Source organism: Anoplopoma fimbria, chromosome 8 (assembly GCF_027596085.1).
Source record: "Anoplopoma fimbria isolate UVic2021 breed Golden Eagle Sablefish chromosome 8, Afim_UVic_2022, whole genome shotgun sequence".
Classification (NCBI taxonomy): domain Eukaryota; kingdom Metazoa; phylum Chordata; class Actinopteri; order Perciformes; family Anoplopomatidae; genus Anoplopoma; species Anoplopoma fimbria.
In genome coordinates, this window is record NC_072456.1 from 28,557,445 (window position 1) to 28,575,849 (window position 18,405).

At 38.7% G+C, this 18,405-nt stretch overlaps 2 protein-coding genes across 2 annotated transcripts; one reads left to right on the top strand and one right to left on the bottom strand.

The window, feature by feature from the left end:
• The first annotated feature begins 2,641 nt into the window (after nt 1-2,641).
• On the top strand, nt 2,642-3,997 carry LOC129094126 (cocaine- and amphetamine-regulated transcript protein-like). The gene is made up of 3 exons (XM_054602163.1): nt 2,642-2,872; nt 3,210-3,293; nt 3,763-3,997. Exons 1-3 carry the CDS (start codon nt 2,744-2,746, stop codon nt 3,868-3,870), a joined length of 321 nt encoding a protein of 106 aa, XP_054458138.1. The 5' UTR covers nt 2,642-2,743; the 3' UTR covers nt 3,871-3,997.
• A 1,001-nt stretch (nt 3,998-4,998) lies between these two features.
• On the bottom strand, nt 4,999-12,039 carry fam174c (family with sequence similarity 174 member C). Its single transcript, XM_054602162.1, has 3 exons — nt 11,747-12,039; nt 6,622-6,744; nt 4,999-6,402 (listed from the first exon to the last, which is right to left on the bottom strand). The coding sequence occupies exons 1-3, from the start codon at nt 12,007-12,009 to the stop codon at nt 6,399-6,401; spliced, it is 390 nt and encodes a 129-aa protein (XP_054458137.1). The 5' UTR covers nt 12,010-12,039; the 3' UTR covers nt 4,999-6,398.
• Between the last annotated feature and the right edge of the window lie 6,366 nt (nt 12,040-18,405).

Consider the following 18,405-nt stretch of genomic DNA (forward strand, 5'->3'; position numbering starts at 1 on the left):
TCCTCCTCCTCCTCCTCCTTCTCCTCCCTCCTCCTCCTCCTCCTCCTCCTCCTCCTCCTCCTCCTCCTCCCTCCTCCTCCTCCTCCTCCTCCTCCTCCTCTCCTCCTCCTCCTCCTCCTCCTCCTCCCTCCCCTCCTCCCTCCTCCTCCTCCTCCTCCTCCCCTCCTCCCTCCTCCTCCTCCTCCTCCTCCTCCTCCTCTCCTCCTCCTCCTCCTCCTCCTCCTCCCTCCTCCTCCCCCTCCTCCTCCTCCTCCTCCTCCTCCTCCTCCTCCTCCCTCCTCTCCTCCTCCTTCCTCCTCCTCCTCCTCCTCCCTCCTCCTCCTCTCTCCTCCTCCTCCTCCTCCTCCATGTTGATGTGTGGTACATGTGTGGCTTCCACACCGGCAGCTTCATGGTGAGTCCCGGTTCCTCCTCTTTAACCAGACACTAGATGACCTTTGACCTCAGGGAGTCAGTCTGACCTCTAGACGGTCTGGAGGTCCATGTTTAATAAAGTGATGATGAATGAACCTCCAGAGAAACAGAGAGAAGGCTAGAGGTGTAACCCACGGTTACTGATCAGTGATCAGTTCTCTCTCTGATGTTCATGTTTCAGGCTCAGCAGCTGTTCAAGTCCAAAGACTGAGGTAAGAGCTGAACACACCTGTACACACCTGAACACACCTGTACACATACCTGTACACACACACACACACACACCTGTACACATACAGGTTCACACACACTACCTGTACACACACACACACTCACTCCTGTACACACTCCTGTACACATACCTTCACACACTTTATTCGGACTCACCTGAGTTTCCACAGCGATTCATAGAAAAGGTAAAAACAATAAATGTATTTTGACTTGTTTGTTAGAAGTATAACTCCGAGTGTTTTCATTGGTTAGTTCTCTTCAGCCAATGACAACAGCTGTATGATGTCATCCTGATGATGTCATAGTGATGTCATCAGACTACAAACAGTCTGTGTTCAAACTGTAGATGTTTGTAAGATTTATCAGGCAGAAAGACACGATCCAGGTGCATTATGGGAAACGTAGGATCCAGTGATTTGGGACTAAAGGTCCAGAAGAGACAAACTGAATGAGTGGAGAGGAAAGTATCGGTTCATTTAAATATTTAACCAGTAAACATTGATGGATGGTCAGAAACCAGCAGACGTGTTTGTTCTGCTGGTTTTGTGACCATCTCCTCCTGTTATCTGTTTAATCTTTGAGTTCTTCACAGTCCAGTATTTAGATATCACTTAAGAAGACTGGAATCTAAATGATTTAAACCAAAGCTGAGGTTTGACTGAATGAACATCTGGAGTTAAAAGTTCTTCTTTGATTTATTGACACGATGTGAATCTTATATTTCATTTATCTTTCCAGAGAGGATCTTGGGACGACATGCAGCTCAGAGGATCCTCTTCTTTCTTTCTTTTGTTTCAAACAGCACTTGTACATTAATTTAGTATATTTTACAGATAGTTTGATTTGTTGTAGTTGAATGTTTTCATGCTTTTACTTTGAAGGTTCATCATGCAGGAACCGTTTGTGTTGAAGTTAAAGAGACGTTTGAATGTTTCAGTCTGAATCTCTGAAGTAGTTTGAGATGAAATGAACGTATTTGTTATTAAAAACATAGATGATAACTGCGTCTTCCTCTTTATGTCGTCTATGAACCTTAATATTAATATTCAAAGGTTCAGTTCACATAAATAACAGAAGTTATATCTCCTCCCTTCTGACCCTGGGTCTGTTTGATGAACGATGACCTCGTCAGTCTGAAGTCAAACTGTGACCAACATTTTACAGCTTTGACGTAAACGCTGACACCCAGAGACCCTGAAGGCCTCACCACTTCCTGTCAGTCTGAGGCCGTCGTCTTAAAGGAACAGTCCCCCAGAAACACAGCAGCTCCGTCCAATCAGAATGATGATGAAATAAAAGATTGTATTTTTATGTATTAAAACAGATCCCTTCATTATTAGTGTTGATGATGTATTAATCTTAGAGATAGTGTTAGGAAGTTAAACATCATAATTCATCTCTAATATCTATTTGATGCTAACAGCTAACGTCTTCCTCATACAGACCTCGCTCACGTCTTTATGGAACCAGAGCTTCTGGTTAGAGAAGTAAACGTTTCATGAAGAAGCAGCTAAACATAGAAACAGTGAAGACGTGGAGGAAGATACTGGATCAGAACCGTCATCCTCTGACGTCACCGTGTTCACAGGCCTCACATATGAACTGAGACATGACGGACAAAACTACCAAAATAAGAGCACGGTCAGAATAAACAGATTTAGTAATGAGGGACTGTCGGTTTGGACCTTAAAGAGTTTACCATCATTTCATCTTTGTTTCATACATTTGGACTTTAATCTTTTACTTGATAGCTGATCTCCATCACAGCTTCTACTTTAAACATTAATGAACTTCCTGTCGTCACTTCCTGTCTGGTGGAGCGGAGGTTCTCCCCCCCGCTGACCTCAGAGGTGAGTCTGCTGTTTGTCTCATTATCAGCAGGTCAGTAATGTCAGACGGACGTCACAGCTGGTGAAATATAAAAACCTTCACGTCTGAATCCTTAGTGTCCACAGGACAGTCTGAAGGTCCAGAAGACAGTCTGAAGGTCCAGTCTGAAGATCCACAGGACAGTCTGAAGATCCACAGGACAGTCTGAAGGTCCAGTGTTCTTCAGTTTCCCTCATCACCTCTCTCGTGGTCAGCGTCCTTCAGCGTCATGGTCGGCGGCAGGATGCTGCTCCTCGGCGCCTCCTGCTGGCTGCTGGTTGTTTCTGTGTTCAGTGAGCAGAAAGAGGAGCGATCACCTGAAGACGACGCCACGAAGACACAAGAGGAGCAAGAACTGGTGAGTCAGCACACATTTATTTATTTGTTTGTTTGTTTATTTAAGGACTCGATGAATATGACAGAAATATGAAGAAAAAAAATGTCTTCAGTAGTAGAATCAGATGAGTAATCAGAATAATGTGTTTTATTTTTTATTTATATGTTTCATAATCTGGTGACCCTCATATTTATCTCCAGAACTGTTGAACCTGTTGAATGTTACTGTTTGATGGAGGAACATGAGGAGGAAAAGGAGGTGGAAGAGGAAAAGGAAGAGGATGAGGAGGGTGAGGAGGATGAAGATGAAGAGGAGTATGAAGATGTTGAAGATGTTGACGTGTGTCTTCTGTCCTCAGATTGAAGCTCTGCAGGACGTTCTGGAGAAGTTAAAGAACAAACAGCTTCCATCTTCAGAGAAGAAGCTCGGCTGGGTTCCTCCTGTAAGAACCTCATTGATCCTCCTCACCAGCTAGAGGGGGGGCTACGGGTCTGCACGGTCCATATTTCATATTTTGATATTTTCATTATTTTGTGTGTGTGTGTGTGTGTGTCTGTGTGTGTGTGTGTGTGTGTGTGTGTGCGTGTGTGTGTGTGTGTGTGTGTGCTGTGTGTGTGTGTCTGTGTGTGTGTGTGCGTGTGTGTCCATGTATGTGTGTGTGTGTGTGTGTGTGTGTGTCTGTGTGTGTCTGTGTGTGTGTGTCTGTGTGTGTGTGTGTCTGTGTGTCTGTGTGTGTCTGTGTGTGTGTGTCTGTGTGTGTGTGTGTGTGTGTGTCTGTGTGTGTGTGTGTGTGTGTGTGTGTGTGTGTGTGTGTGTGTCTGTGTGTGTGTGTCTGTGTGTGTGTGTGTGTCTGTGTGTGTGTGTGTGTGTGTGTGTGTGTGTGTGTGTGTGTGTGTGTGTGTGTGTGTCAGTGTGATGCAGGACAGCAGTGTGCGGTGCGTAGAGGCTCGAGGATCGGGAGGTTCTGTGGATGTTCTGGAGGAACCGTCTGTGACTTCACCGTCCTCGAGTGTCTGTAGGAACTTCCTGTTGTTCTGAACTTCAAAATAAAGGCGGCTTTTTTAAACTCCACTGCTCTTTGAGGTTTGTTTGTTTCTTTAATGACTTCCAGAACTTTAAATCTGTCGACTCCACCGAGTTTGAGTTGACGGATCCTTCAAATCTGGAATCAGGAAATGAAACAGCAGAACTTTATTAGTCCTCCCAACGCTGACGGAGGCTGCATCATAGAAATAGAGTAGAAGAGACATTCACATTTAAATCAACGTAGCAGGGTGTTTATGTTCTGTTACCATAGCGACCGCCGTAGCAGGCTAACCTCGTCAACTAAACAGACTTATGTTCACTCTGAAACTACGGAGGTTTTAGCGAGTAAAGGGATCAGCGGAGCAGGAACGTTGAGACGTGGAGAGTAGAACTGAAAGCTTCTTCCTCTTCTCTCATCAACAGATGAGGACGACTCTGTTCACATGGTTTTCTGTAGCCGGTGTAGCATTAAACATGGTGGAATTAGCATGCTAGTTAGCAGAGTAGTGAACAGCGGGCTCGTTAGCTAGTTCCACCATGTTTAGTGCTACACTGGCTACAGAAAATGAGCCAATCAGTGTGCTGCTGGTCTAATGAATCCCAGCGCTTCACTAGGAAACATCGGCTCTTTGTAGCTGGTTGAAGCGGAGACTTTAGCTCAAGGTTTGACCTCCAGTGGTTCAGGTCAAGACAGCATATGGGTCAGTGTCACAGGAGCTGAACCAATCAGGTGACCAGTGACTCGGTGTGCACGGAGTGTGGCCAATCGTAGAGCTTATAGTCCGCCTGTCTGTTTTTATTTAACCTCGCTCTTAAAACCAGTCAAACTTTGGCAGCCGACTGAAAGTCTTAAAATCGCTTCATTTTTCTATTAAACCTCTGAAATACATCAAAGAAGTTGAAGCCTTTTATTTTCTGGATCCATATTTAAAAACATTTTCCTGAACGTTTCCAAGAAGTCTCCTGGAATAAAAGTTACGTAACTACGTCTGACGAGTCTATAATTTATAGACTTGAAGGTAAAGCGTTCCGATTGACTCTCAACGGCTCTCAACATGGCGTCAGTGAGCGTAACCTTTAAGTGACAACATGAAAGCATTTTTTACGCACATGAAAAAAACACAGTGTCAGATAGTAAATAAATACTTCAATCATGTTTATTTCCTTTAAACACTTTTATGATACGTACCAAAAGTTCTTTATCAAAAACTAAATATGAAATTATTCAACGTGAAATAAAGAGTCACCAAATAAAAAACAGCTCCCTGGATTCTTATGTAATATTAATATTAATCAACTGCTGGATTAAAAAGCAACTTAAAGAAACATTCTGGTTGATTTAACCTCCATCATTGGATAAACAGAGGAGGCGTGTCTCTGATGTCATCTCCTCACAGACGTTATTTAAAGAGTTCTTCTCTCTGATGGCCGACGGTCTTCATCTACGGAGACGAGATGAACGAGGCTCAGATCTCTGGACGGAGAGCGACGTTTACACGAAACCATCATAAAATACAACTAAATAAAACGGGACCTTCAGAAAAACCAGCCGCCGTTATTTAATGAAAACTAAATGTTCTGTTTCTCATTTTATTCTGAAATTCACAAACTTACGGACACTCGTTTGTGAGCTGAAAATAATGAATTCAGATTTTGTTTTGTTTTATCTGTCCTGGTTTTTTGAGTAGAATTATTTTGTACGTTTCTTAAGCTGTTTTTGTTTAGTTGAAAAAAACATGTTATCCTTTAGATTTTATTCAAAGATGATCAGAAACACAAATCCAATCAATCAATCAACCAACAGGAGGTTGATGCGTCTCTGCAGCGATTAAACTCTGTTTCCTTTGTGTCCGACTCAAAGTGTCGAGATGAAGATCATCATCATCATCATCATCATCGATGTGGAAAATGAAACATGAAAAGAAACATAAACTGAGTTTCTAACAGAAGAGGAGATGTGGAGCTGATGTCCTTCCTCGTTGTGACTGATGATGATGCTGGTTGGTTCTATTGCTGGATGACATCATCATATGTAAACTAATTGATCTTCATGTATTGGGAATAAACCAGAATCGTCCTTTAACAGTTTGACCGTCGTCATTAAAAACGGCACAAACAGAACCGACACCTAGAAGTCCAGACTCAGAGTCTCTGCAGGTTCACCAGCTGCTCTGGAGTCAGTTTGCAGTAGTTAAAGCACAAAGCGGAGCAGAAAGAGCTCAGAATGAAAAACAAGAAAAAGGAAATTCATTGAAATAATAACAATAATAAAAATAATAATAATGATAATAAGCAGAGGGGGATTATCATAACCATCCATAGAAACTCCTCTCTAACTCCAATACCGCCTTAAAAAAAGAATGATTATCCTGCTCAGGGTCCTCGAGCAGCTTTGGCATTGATCGTCAATAACTGTTTGGTCCATGTCTCCTCTTCCTCCAGCTGTCATTGATCAGTCCATAATCAATATCATCTTACGGTAAACACACCACTCGTCTGATTGGTCCACGACGACTCCGACTCATCTGAACAGAGACACAGATCAATCAGCGGATCAATACTCTGGTTCTTATGACCTCACTGCTGATCGGTGATCAGTTATAATATTGATAATCTGATCAGCTGGGATGTTTGTTGTTGTTGATTATTTATAGATGGATGTATTTTTGACATAAACTGCAGTAAACAGCTGATCAGAGAGCTGCACAGTGACTGTGTGTTGTTGTCGTGCGTTGACCTCTGACCTGCGGAGGCTGCGAGCTTCGTACAGCGTGTCGTCCTCCTCGCTCTCCACCGCCTCCATCTCCACAGAGTCGTCGTAGTTGGACAGCAGGCCGTACTTCTTCTTGTTGGCCGGACGCTTCAGCCTGTCGGATAAAAACAACACGTCTTAAAACGGGAGATTCATGGAGTCAGGTGTGACGGCCGTCCACATGCAGGGGAACGACAGGAAGGAGGGCTGTTAGGATGGTGGTGATGATGATGATGATGATGATGAAGGTCAACTGGTCTTTGATTACATTTTAAAAATCTCGATTAAATTGATGAGCTTTACAAAAACAGGACTAACTGTAAACGGTTGTTAATAGGAGATAACACTTTAAATCTTTGGTGTTTGGTGTGAGACCTCCACAGGAGAAGTTAAAGGAATGTTTAACCAAAGCAAACAAACCTTTGAGCCATTCGTTCAGACTCTAAACTGTATTTTGGTCGACGGTACGTTGAGTGAAACAGTTGGATTATAGGCATGAGGAATGGAGGAGAGTCTCCTTAAACTTTAAAAGGACATTAATCATATTTAGAGTTTAGTTTAGTTTAACACTTATTCTAATGATTCATCAGTTACTAATATCCTTCTGTAGTTCTGACCTCCAGCCTCTTCTCTCATCAACACTTCTTCATAGTCTGTTAAATGTGAACCATGTTCTTTTCTAAAGCTGGAGGAACAACAGTTCAGAGTGAGAATCATTTTCACAGTTTGGACTAAAAACACAGGAAAGTTAAATGTTATAACTAAAGTTAGTTAATAGTTCTTCTCACGGCTCTGCTGTGGATCCAACACTGTATGACTCATAAACATGGCCTCCTGGTGGGAGTGAGGAGCTGGTTCTGTTAGAGGAGCTGGTTCTGTTAGAGGAGCTGGTTCTGTTAGAGGAGCTGGTTCTGGTTCTGTTAGAGGAGCTGGTTCTGGTTCTGTTAGAGGAGCTGGTTCTGTTAGAGGAGCTGGTTCTGTTAGAGGAGCTGGTTCTGTTAGAGGAGCTTTCTGGTTCTGTTAGGAGTTCTGAGCTGGTTCTGTTAGAGGAGCTGGTTCTGGTTCTGTTAGAGGAGCTGGTTCTGTTAGAGGAGCTGGTTCTGGTTCTGTTAGAGGAGCTGGTTCTGTTAGATTTATCACTTTATTGCCGGATTGAAGAGCGGCGACTAAAGTTGTAAAACATATCAGAAGTCATCTTTTACAGCAGATAAACTTCTGCTTATGAAAGATGAAGTTTTAAATTGCTAAGTTTATGAATGAAGTTTGGCGTGACATCAATTAATCAATCATCATTAATGGAATATCACTTATACTATCAGTGTGTGTTTAACCACTCTAATCAAAGCTGGACCAGAACACTAACAGAACCTTTTATAACATCCTGATTTTACAACATCACACCAGACTGTTCATAAATATAATGATTTAATGCTTCTCTTATGTTTTACACATAAGGTAAATGTGACGCCACACCAGACTCCATTCATAAATGTGGTGACTTAGGTTTGGTCTCTGATCAACACTTCTGTGTATTCTGTTAAATGTGATGCGTGAAGTTTTCTCTTTACTCTGTCTTTATCTGAAAACACTTCATATTAATAATGATTATAGAACACTTCATATTTATAATGATTATAGAACACTTCATATTTATAATGATTATAGAACACTTCATATTAATAATGATTATAGAACACTTCATATTTATAATGATTATAGAACACTTCATATTTATAATGATTATAGAACACTGATTATAGAACACTTCATATTTATAATGATTATAGAACACTTATATTTATAATGATTATAGATTATATAATTATGATTATAATATTTATAATATTTATAATATTTATAATGATTATAATAATTATGATTATAATATTTATAATGGTTATAGTGATTATAATACTTAATATTTATAACATTTATAATGATTATATTATTTAATATTTATAATGATTATAATACTTAATATTTATAATGATTATAGAACACTTCATATTTATAATGATTATAGAATACTTAATATTTATAATGATTATAATATTAATATTTATAATGATTATAATATTGATCATGATTATAATATTTATGATTATAATACTTAATATTTATAATATTTATAATGATTATATTATTTCATATTTATAATGATTATAATACTTAATATTTATAATATTTATAATATTTATAATGATTATAATATTTAATATTTATAATATTTATAATGATTATAATATTTATAATGATTATAATACTTCATATTTATAATGATTATAGAACACTTCATATTTATGATTATAATATTTATAATATTTATAATGATTATAATAATTATGATTATAATATTTATAATACTTAATATATTTATAATGGTTATAGTGATTATAATACTTAATATTTATAACATTTATAATGATTATATTATTTAATATTTATAATGATTATAATACTTAATATTTATAATGATTATAGAACACTTCATATTTATAATGATTATAGAATACTTAATATTTATAATGATTATAGATACTTATATTTATAATATTATAATATTATAATATTTATAATGATTATAATATTATATTATAATATTATAATATTTATAATATTTAATATTTATATAATATTATATTTATAATGATTATAATTTAATATTTATAATATTTATAATATTATAATATTTATATTTATAATATTTATAATATTTAATATTTATAATATTTATAATGATTATAATATTTATAATATTTATAATTTATAATACTTAATATTTATAATGATTATAATACTTAATATTTATAATGATTATAATATATTAATATTTATAAAGATTATAATAATTATATGATTATAATATTTATAATATTTATAATACTTAATATTTATAATATTTATAATGATTATAATACTTAATATTTATAATATTTATACTTATTATATTATTTCATATTTATAATGATTATAATATTTAATATTTATAATATTTATAATATTTATAATATTTATAATATTATAATATTTAATATTTATAATTTTATAATGATTATAATATTTATAATGATTATAATATTATAATGATATTTAAATATTATAATATTTATAATGATTATAATATTTATAATTATAATATTTATAATATTTATAATGATTATAATATTTATAATATTTATAATGATTATAATACTTAATATTTATAATGATTATAATATTTATTATATATATATTAATTATAGTCACAATAACATAAACAACATAAACACAGTGTGTCCCTGCAGCCGATGACTAAATAATAATAATAATTATCTTATCCTATCCTATCTTAACTTGTCTTAACTTAACTTATCCCATCTTAACTTATCCTATCTTATCTTATCTTATCTTAACTCCTGTGTCCTGTGTTGTGTCCTGTGTCCTGTGTTGTGTCCTGTGTTGTGTCTGTGTGTGTTGTGTCCTGTGTTGTGTGTCCTGTGTGTCCTGTGTGTAACTGTGTTGTGTGTCCTGTGTTGTGTCCTGTGTTGTGTGTCCTGTGTTGTGTGTCCTGTGTGTTGTGTGTCCTGTGTTGTGTGTCCTGTGTTGTGTGTCCTGTGTGTGTCCTGTGTTGTGTGTCCTGTGTGTGTGTTGTGTGTCCTGTGTTGTGTGTGTTGTGTGTTGTGTGTCCTGTGTGTTGTGTGTTGTGTCCTGTGTTGTGTGTCCTGTGTTGTGTGTCCTGTGTTGTGTGTCCTGTGTTGTGTGTCCTGTGTTGTGTGTCCTGTGTTGTGTGTTGTGTCCTGTGTTGTGTGTTGTGTCCTGTGTCCTGTGTTGTGTGTGTTGTGTCCTGTGTGTGTGTGTGTGTGTGTGTCCTGTGTTGTGTGTCCTGTGTGTGTGTGTGTGTGTTGTGTTGTGTCCTGTGTTGTGTGTTGTGTGTCCTGTGTGTGTGTGTGTGTGTGTGTTGTGTGTCCTGTGTTGTGTGTCCTGTGTTGTGTGTCCTGTGTTGTGTGTGTCCTGTGTTGTGTGTCCTGTGTGTTGTGTGTCCTGTGTTGTGTGTCCTGTGTTGTGTGTGTGTGTGTCCTGTGTTGTGTGTCCTGTGTTGTCCTGTGTGTGTGTTGTGTGTTGTGTTGTGTGTGTTGTGTGTCCTGTGTTGTGTGTCCTGTGTTGTGTGTGTGTCCTGTGTTGTGTGTCCTGTGTTGTGTGTGTGTGTTGTGTGTCCTGTGTGTCCTGTGTTGTGTGTTGTGTGTTGTGTGTGTGTCCTGTGTTGTGTGTGTTGTGTGTCCTGTGTTGTGTGTTGTGTGTTGTGTTGTGTGTGTGTTGTGTGTGTGTTGTGTGTTGTGTGTCCTGTGTTGTGTGTCCTGTGTTGTGTGTCCTGTGTTGTGTGTCCTGTGTTGTGTGTCCTGTGTCCTGTGTGTGTGTGTGTGTGTGTGTCCTGTGTTGTGTGTCCTGTGTCCTGTGTTGTGTGTTGTGTGTCCTGTGTTGTGTGTTGTGTGTTGTGTCCTGTGTTGTGTGTCCTGTGTTGTGTGTCCTGTGTTGTGTGTCCTGTGTTGTGTTGTGTGTCCTGTGTCCTGTGTCCTGTGTTGTGTGTCCTGTGTTGTGTGTTGTGTGTTGTGTGTCTGTGTTGTGTGTCCTGTGTTGTGTGTGTCCTGTGTTGTGTGTTGTGTCCTGTGTTGTGTGTTGTGTGTCCTGTGTGTGTGTGTGTTGTGTGTCCTGTGTTGTTGTGTGTCCTGTGTTGTGTGTTGTGTGTCCTGTGTTGTGTGTCCTTTGTCGTGTGTTGTGTGTCCTGTGTGTTGTGTGTCCTGTGTTGTGTGTGTGTGTCCTGTGTTGTGTGTTGTGTGTTGTGTGTTGTGTGTCCTGTGTTGTGTTGTGTGTGTCCTGTGTTGTGTGTCCTGTGTTGTGTTGTGTGTCCTGTGTTGTGTGTCCTGTGTTGTGTGTTGTGTGTTGTGTGTCCTGTGTTGTGTGTGTGTTGTGTGTCCTGTGTTGTGTGTTGTGTGTCCTGTGTGTGTGTGTGTCCTGTGTTGTGTGTCCTGTGTTGTGTGTCCTGTGTTGTGTGTCCTGTGTTGTGTGTTGTGTGTTGTGTGTGTGTCCTGTGTTGTGTGTGTGTGTTGTGTGTGTCCTGTGTCCTGTGTTGTGTTTCTCACCGCACGGCCCGGATGAGGAAGTAGAGCAGCCCTATGGCGGTGATGGCGATGAGTACGTAGAGGGCCCTCTGCACCATGGACCCGTCCACCATGGACCCGTCCACCATGGACCCGTCCGGACCCCCCCCCCGCGTCCCGTTCAGCCGGCTGGAGTTCGTGGCGGACATGCGCGGCCCCGCGGTGCTGGACGGACGCTCCTCCGCGGACACGAGCACCCAGCAGACCGGAACCAGAACCGAGGAGACGAGTCCGGAGAAAGACATGGTCCCGGAGAGGAGGAGGAGGAGGAGCAGGAGGAGAGAGGAGGAGCAGGAGAGAGAGACTCTGAGACTATGAGGAGACTATGAGGAGCAGGAGGAGTCGCGTCGGGTCCGCTGTTGATATTTACTCTAAACTAGGAAGTTCACGTCTAACTACTGATGACGTCACGCGGGGTTGGGCCGCTGCTCCCTCGGCTGGACTCGCAGGCCTGAGGGAGGTCCCGCCAACCAATCACACGCTGAGACAGACTCCTGCCAGTCTGAACGCAGGGACCGTGAGACGCCTCCCCGTTCAGAAACACATGACAGACATTCTGCACAGTACTCATACTTATTAACACTTATTAACACTTATTAATACTTATTAACACTTATTAACACTTATTAATACTTATTAACACTTATTAACACTTATTAATACTTATTAACACTTATTAACACTTATTAATACTTATTAACACTTATTAACACTTATTAACACTTATTAACACTTATTAACACTTATTAACACTTATTAACACTTATTAACACTTATTAATACTTATTAATACTTATTAACACTTATTAATACTTATTAATACTTATTAACACTTATTAACACTTATTAATACTTATTAATACTTATTAACACTTATTAATACTTATTAATACTTATTAACACTTATTAACACTTATTAATACTTATTAATACTTATTAACACTTATTAATACTTATTAATACTTATTAACACTTATTAATACTTATTAATACATTAACACTTATTAATACTTATTAATTATTAACACTTATTAACACTTATTAATACTTATTAACACTTATTAACACTTATTAATACTTATTAATACTTATTAACACTTATTAATACTTATTAACACTTATTAATACTTATTAATACTTATTAACACTTATTAACACTTATTAATACTTATTAACACTTATTAATACTTATTAACACTTATTAACACTTATTAATACTTATTAACACTTATTAATACTTATTAACACTTATTAATACTTATTAACACTTATTAACACTTATTAATATTAATACTTATTAATACTTATTAATACTTATTAACACTTATTAATACTTATTCATACTTATTAATACATTTATTAACACTTATTAACACTTATTAATACTTATTATACTTATTAATACTTATTAACACTTATTAATACTTATTCATACTTATATTAACTTATTAATACTTATTATACTTATTAACACTTATTAACACTTATTCATACTTATTAACACTTATTAATACTTATTAATACTTATTAACACTTATTAATACTTATTAATACTTATTAACACTTATTAATACTTATTAATACTTATTAACACTTATTAATACTTATTAATACTTATTAATACTTATTAATACTTATTAACACTTATTAATACTTATTAATACTTATTAACACTTATTAATACGTATTAATACGTATTAATAAGTGTTAATACTGTGCACAACTATTAGCATATTAGTGTTACAGAAGACCTCTTAATAATTATATGTATATTAAAGATGTATATATTTAAAAAGTCTAAATAATAGTTGGGTTTGCAGTATTCAATTCAATTAACTTTATTTAGTAGAGCCCAGAATCACAAATTACAAATTTGGGCTTTAAATCTGTCCACATGAGACATCCTCTGTCCTTATTCCTCTGTCCTTACACCCTCACATCCTCTGTCCTTATTCCCTCACCTCCTCTGTCCTTACACCCTCACATCCTCTGTCCTTATTCCCTCACCTCCTCTGTCCTTAGACCCTCACCTCCTCTGTCCTTACACCCTCACATCCTCTGTCCTTATTCCCTCACCTCCTCTGTCCTTAGACCCTCACATCCTCTGTCCTTAGACCCTCACATCCTCTGTCCTTATTCCCTCACCTCCTCTGTCCTTACACCCTCACCTCCTCTGTCCTTAGACCCTCACCTCCTCTGTCCTTATCCTCTGTCCTTACACCCTCACATCCTCTGTAGACCTTATTCCCTTACCCCTCACTCTGTCCTTATTCCCTCACATCCTCTGTCCTTAGACCCTCACATCCTCTGTCCTTAGACCCTCACATCCTCTGTCCTTAGACCCTCACATCCTCTGTCCTTATTCCCTCACATCCTCTGTCCTTATTCCCTCACATCCTCTGTCCTTAGACCCTCACATCCTCTGTCCTTATTCCCTCACCTCCTCTGTCCTTAGACCCTCACATCCTCTGTCCTTATTCCCTCACCTCCTCTGTCCTTAGACCCTCACATCCTCTGTCCTTAGACCCTCACATCCTCTGTCCTTATTCCCTCACCTCCTCTGTCCTTAGACCCTCACATCCTCTGTCCTTATTCCCTCTCCTCTGTCCTTAGTCCTTACCCTCACATCCTCTGTCCTTATTCCCTCACCCCCTCACCCTCCTCTGTCCTTAGACCCTCACATCCTCTGTCCTTACCCTCACATCCTCTGTCCTTAGACCCTCACATCCTCTGTCCTTAGACCCTCACATCCCTCTGTCCTTATTCCCTCACCCTCACCTCATCTCTGTCCTTAGACCCTCACATCCTCTGTCCTTAGACCCTCACATCCTCTGTCCTTACACCCTCACATCCTCTGTCCTTAGACCCTCACCTCCTCTGTCCTTAGACCCTCACATCCTCTGTCCTTAGACCCTCTGTCCTTAGACCCTCACATCCTCTGTCCTTAGACCCTCACATCCTCTGTCCTTACACCCTCACCTCCTCTGTCCTTAGACCCTCACATCCTCTGTCCTTATTCCCTCACCTCCTCTGTCCTTAGACCCTCACATCCTCTGTCCTTAGACCCTCACATCCTCTGTCCTTATTCCCTCACCTCCTCTGTCCTTAGACCCTCACATCCTCTGTCCTTATTCCCTCACCTCCTCTGTCCTTAGACCCTCACATCCTCTGTCCTTATTCCCTCACCTCCTCTGTCCTTAGACCCTCACATCCTCTGTCCTCCTCTATTCCCTCACCTCCTCTGTCCTTACCCTCACCCTCACACCTCCTCTGTCCTTAGACCCTCCATCCTCTGTCCTTACATCCTCTGTCCTTAGACCCTCACATCCTCTGTCCTTACACCCTCACATCCTCTGTCCTTAGATCCTTCTCCCAGGATGGACAGAAGTCAATAGATGTCATGTGACCAGAATGAACAGCATAACAGAGATACAACACATTCAATGTTTATGACATAAATGATTCATATAATAAGACTACTTATAATAACAGCAGCAATTATTATAGTAGAATTATAATTATGAAATAGGGAATAGTAATAGTAATGTGAATAATAATAATAATCGAAGTAGCAGTGGGTGTCAGTCGGCTCACAGCAGGAGGCACGACTACGGTCCAGGTACCACAACGATTCATGGAAACCTGCAAAGCGAGAAAGCAAAAAGGACTTCAGGGTGGAAGTAAAGCTAAAATGCTTAATGGTACAGGTAATAGTAATAGTAATGTGACTAGTAATAATAATAATGGTGGTAGCAGTCGGTGTCAGCAGGGCCGTAGCAGGATGCACGACCACGGTCCAGGTACAGCCACGATTTATAGAAGCCTGCGAAGCGAGAAAGCACAAAGACTCCAGGGTACAAGCAAGTCAATAAGCGTAATAGTACAGGCAATAATAATAGTAATGTGACTAATAATGATAGTGGTAGTAGTAGTGGATGTCAGCAGGGCCTCAGCAGGTGGCACGATGACAGTCCAAATATAAGATAAGATAAGATAACCCCGATTCCTGGGAACCTGCGAGGCGAGAAAGCACAAGAACTCCGGGGAAGAAGCAAAATCAGTAATGTGCATAAATAAGAGATTAATACATAAAGATGGAGGGAGAGAAGAGGAGAGAGGAGCTCAGTGTATCCTAGGTAGTCCCCCGGCTGTCTAGGCATATAGCAGCATATCTAGGGGCTGGACCAAGGAGAACCTGAACCAGCCCTAACTATAAACCTGAACCAGTCCTAACTATAAACCTGAACCAGTCCTAACTATAAACCTGAACCAGTCCTAACTATAAACCTGAACCAGCCCTAACTATAAACCTGAACCAGTCCTAACTATAAACCTGAACCAGTCCTAACTATAAACCTGAACCAGTCCTAACTATAGACCTGAACCAGTCCTAACTATAAACCTGAACCAGTCCTAACTATAAACCTGAACCAGTCCTAACTATAAACCTGAACCAGCCCCTAACTATAAACCTGAACCAGTCCTAACTATAAACCTGAACCAGCCCTAACTATAAACCTGAACCAGTCCTAACTATAAACCTGAACCAGTCCTAACTATAAACCTGAACCAGTCCTAACTATAAACCTGAACCAGCCCTAACTATAAACCTGAACCAGCCCTAACTATAAGCGCTATCAAAAAGGAAGGTCTTAAGCCTGCTCTTGAAAGTGGTGAGTGTGTCTGCCCCCCGGACTGAAACTGGAACCTGGTTCCACAGAAGAGGAGCCTGATAACTGAAGGCTCTGGCTCCCATCCTACTTTTATCTCCTCTAGGAACCACAAGTAACCCTGCATTGATGGAGCGCAGCTCTCTAGTTGGGTAATATGGAACTATAAGTTCCTTAAGATAAGACGGTGCCTGGCCAGTTAGAGCTTTGTAGGTGAGTAGAAGGATTTTAAATTCTATTCTTGATTTAACAGGGAGCCAGTGCAGAGAAGCTAATACTGGAGTAATATGATCTCTTTTCTTAGTTTTTGTTAGAACACGTGCTGCAGCATTCTGGATCAACTGTAAAGATCTAAGAGACCTATTAGAGCAGCCTGATAATAAGGAGTTACAGTAATCTAGTCTAGAGGAAACAAATGCATGAACTAGTTTTTCTGCTGTGAGACAGGATTTGCCTGATTTTCGCAATGTTACGTAAATGAAAAAAGGCTGTCCTTGAGATCTGTTTTATATAAGAGTTAAAAGATATGAGATGTATGTGGAGTGATTCTACAGTGTGTAGCTGCCAAAAGAAGAGAAAGACAGTATTGCTGGATTTAAAATATAATTTAGTTTCTGATGAATAATAATAGAAGATTAATTTACCTTGTGCATAATCTCCATTCACAGATCCAGCAGTCTAATGCTTCCTCTCTTCTCATCAGAGGTCTTTATGCTGTAAACTGTGATTTATGGTTATTTTGTAATGTTTATTATTTTATTCAGCATGCATTCTTTCCTTAACAGGTAAAACTTTATTGATCCATGTGAGAAAATCACTTCAGCACAGAGACTACAACTGGATATTGATGAAGCTGTTTCTAGCTGCCTCCCCTTTGAGAGGGAACACTCTGTTTGTCTGTGTGTTGTTTTTAATGGAGCTTTATTCTGAAGGGTTTACAGTCAGACGTAAACATGGTGGATATTTAATGAGCTAATGACAGAATGAGATTCATTTTAGGACAATTCAAGACTAATAAGAGCTTTGACCTCAGCCACATGTTAAATCATGAGAAATAATAATAGTTATCTGAGTATATGATCGTGAGAGAGGTGGTGGTGCGTTTGAGGACTCCTGACTGCAGTTTTTCTCCCCTCTGTAGCGGGCCACAGCTGGATTCAGGTCTCTGTGGAAACATCTGGACAGCTTCACTCCTCGGTTGATCCTCGCGGTGCTTCTGCTTCCGGTTCCTCCTGATGAGTTCACTGCCAGCTCTGATCCTGGTTCAGTTCAGCAGCAGCTGTTTACCTGCTTCAGCCTTTTAACTGATGAGCTCACATCTGGACGGATGACGTCACTCAATGAATCCACTCAATGAATCCACTCAATGAATCCACTCAATGAATCCGTCCTGACCTGTCCGTCAATGATGTCTGTCCATATACACACACATATATATATATACACATATATATATATATATATATATATATATATATATATATATATATATATATATATATATATATATATATATATATATATATATATATATATATATATATATATATATATATATATATATATATATATATATATATATATATATATATATATATATATATATATATATATATATATATATATATATATATATATATATATATATGTGTATATATATATGTGTGTGTGTGTGTGTGTGTGTGTGTGTGTGTGTGTGTGTGTGTGTGTGTGTGTGTGGAGGAGCAGCTGATCTTGTGTCCGCTGGGTGGCGCTGTGGTGCTTCAGATGAATGAGGACAGTGTTTGTGTTGACTAATGTTTGTATGTTTCGAATATTGAAATGAAAATTTCAGCTTTTTGACTTGAATATATATATATTTATATATTTTACCAACTTTTGTCGGAAAAAATACTAATATTTTTCGTTTTTTGTAATAAAGAAATTCAAATATTTGACTTAATTGTTTTTCTCCATATGAATAACCTCTGT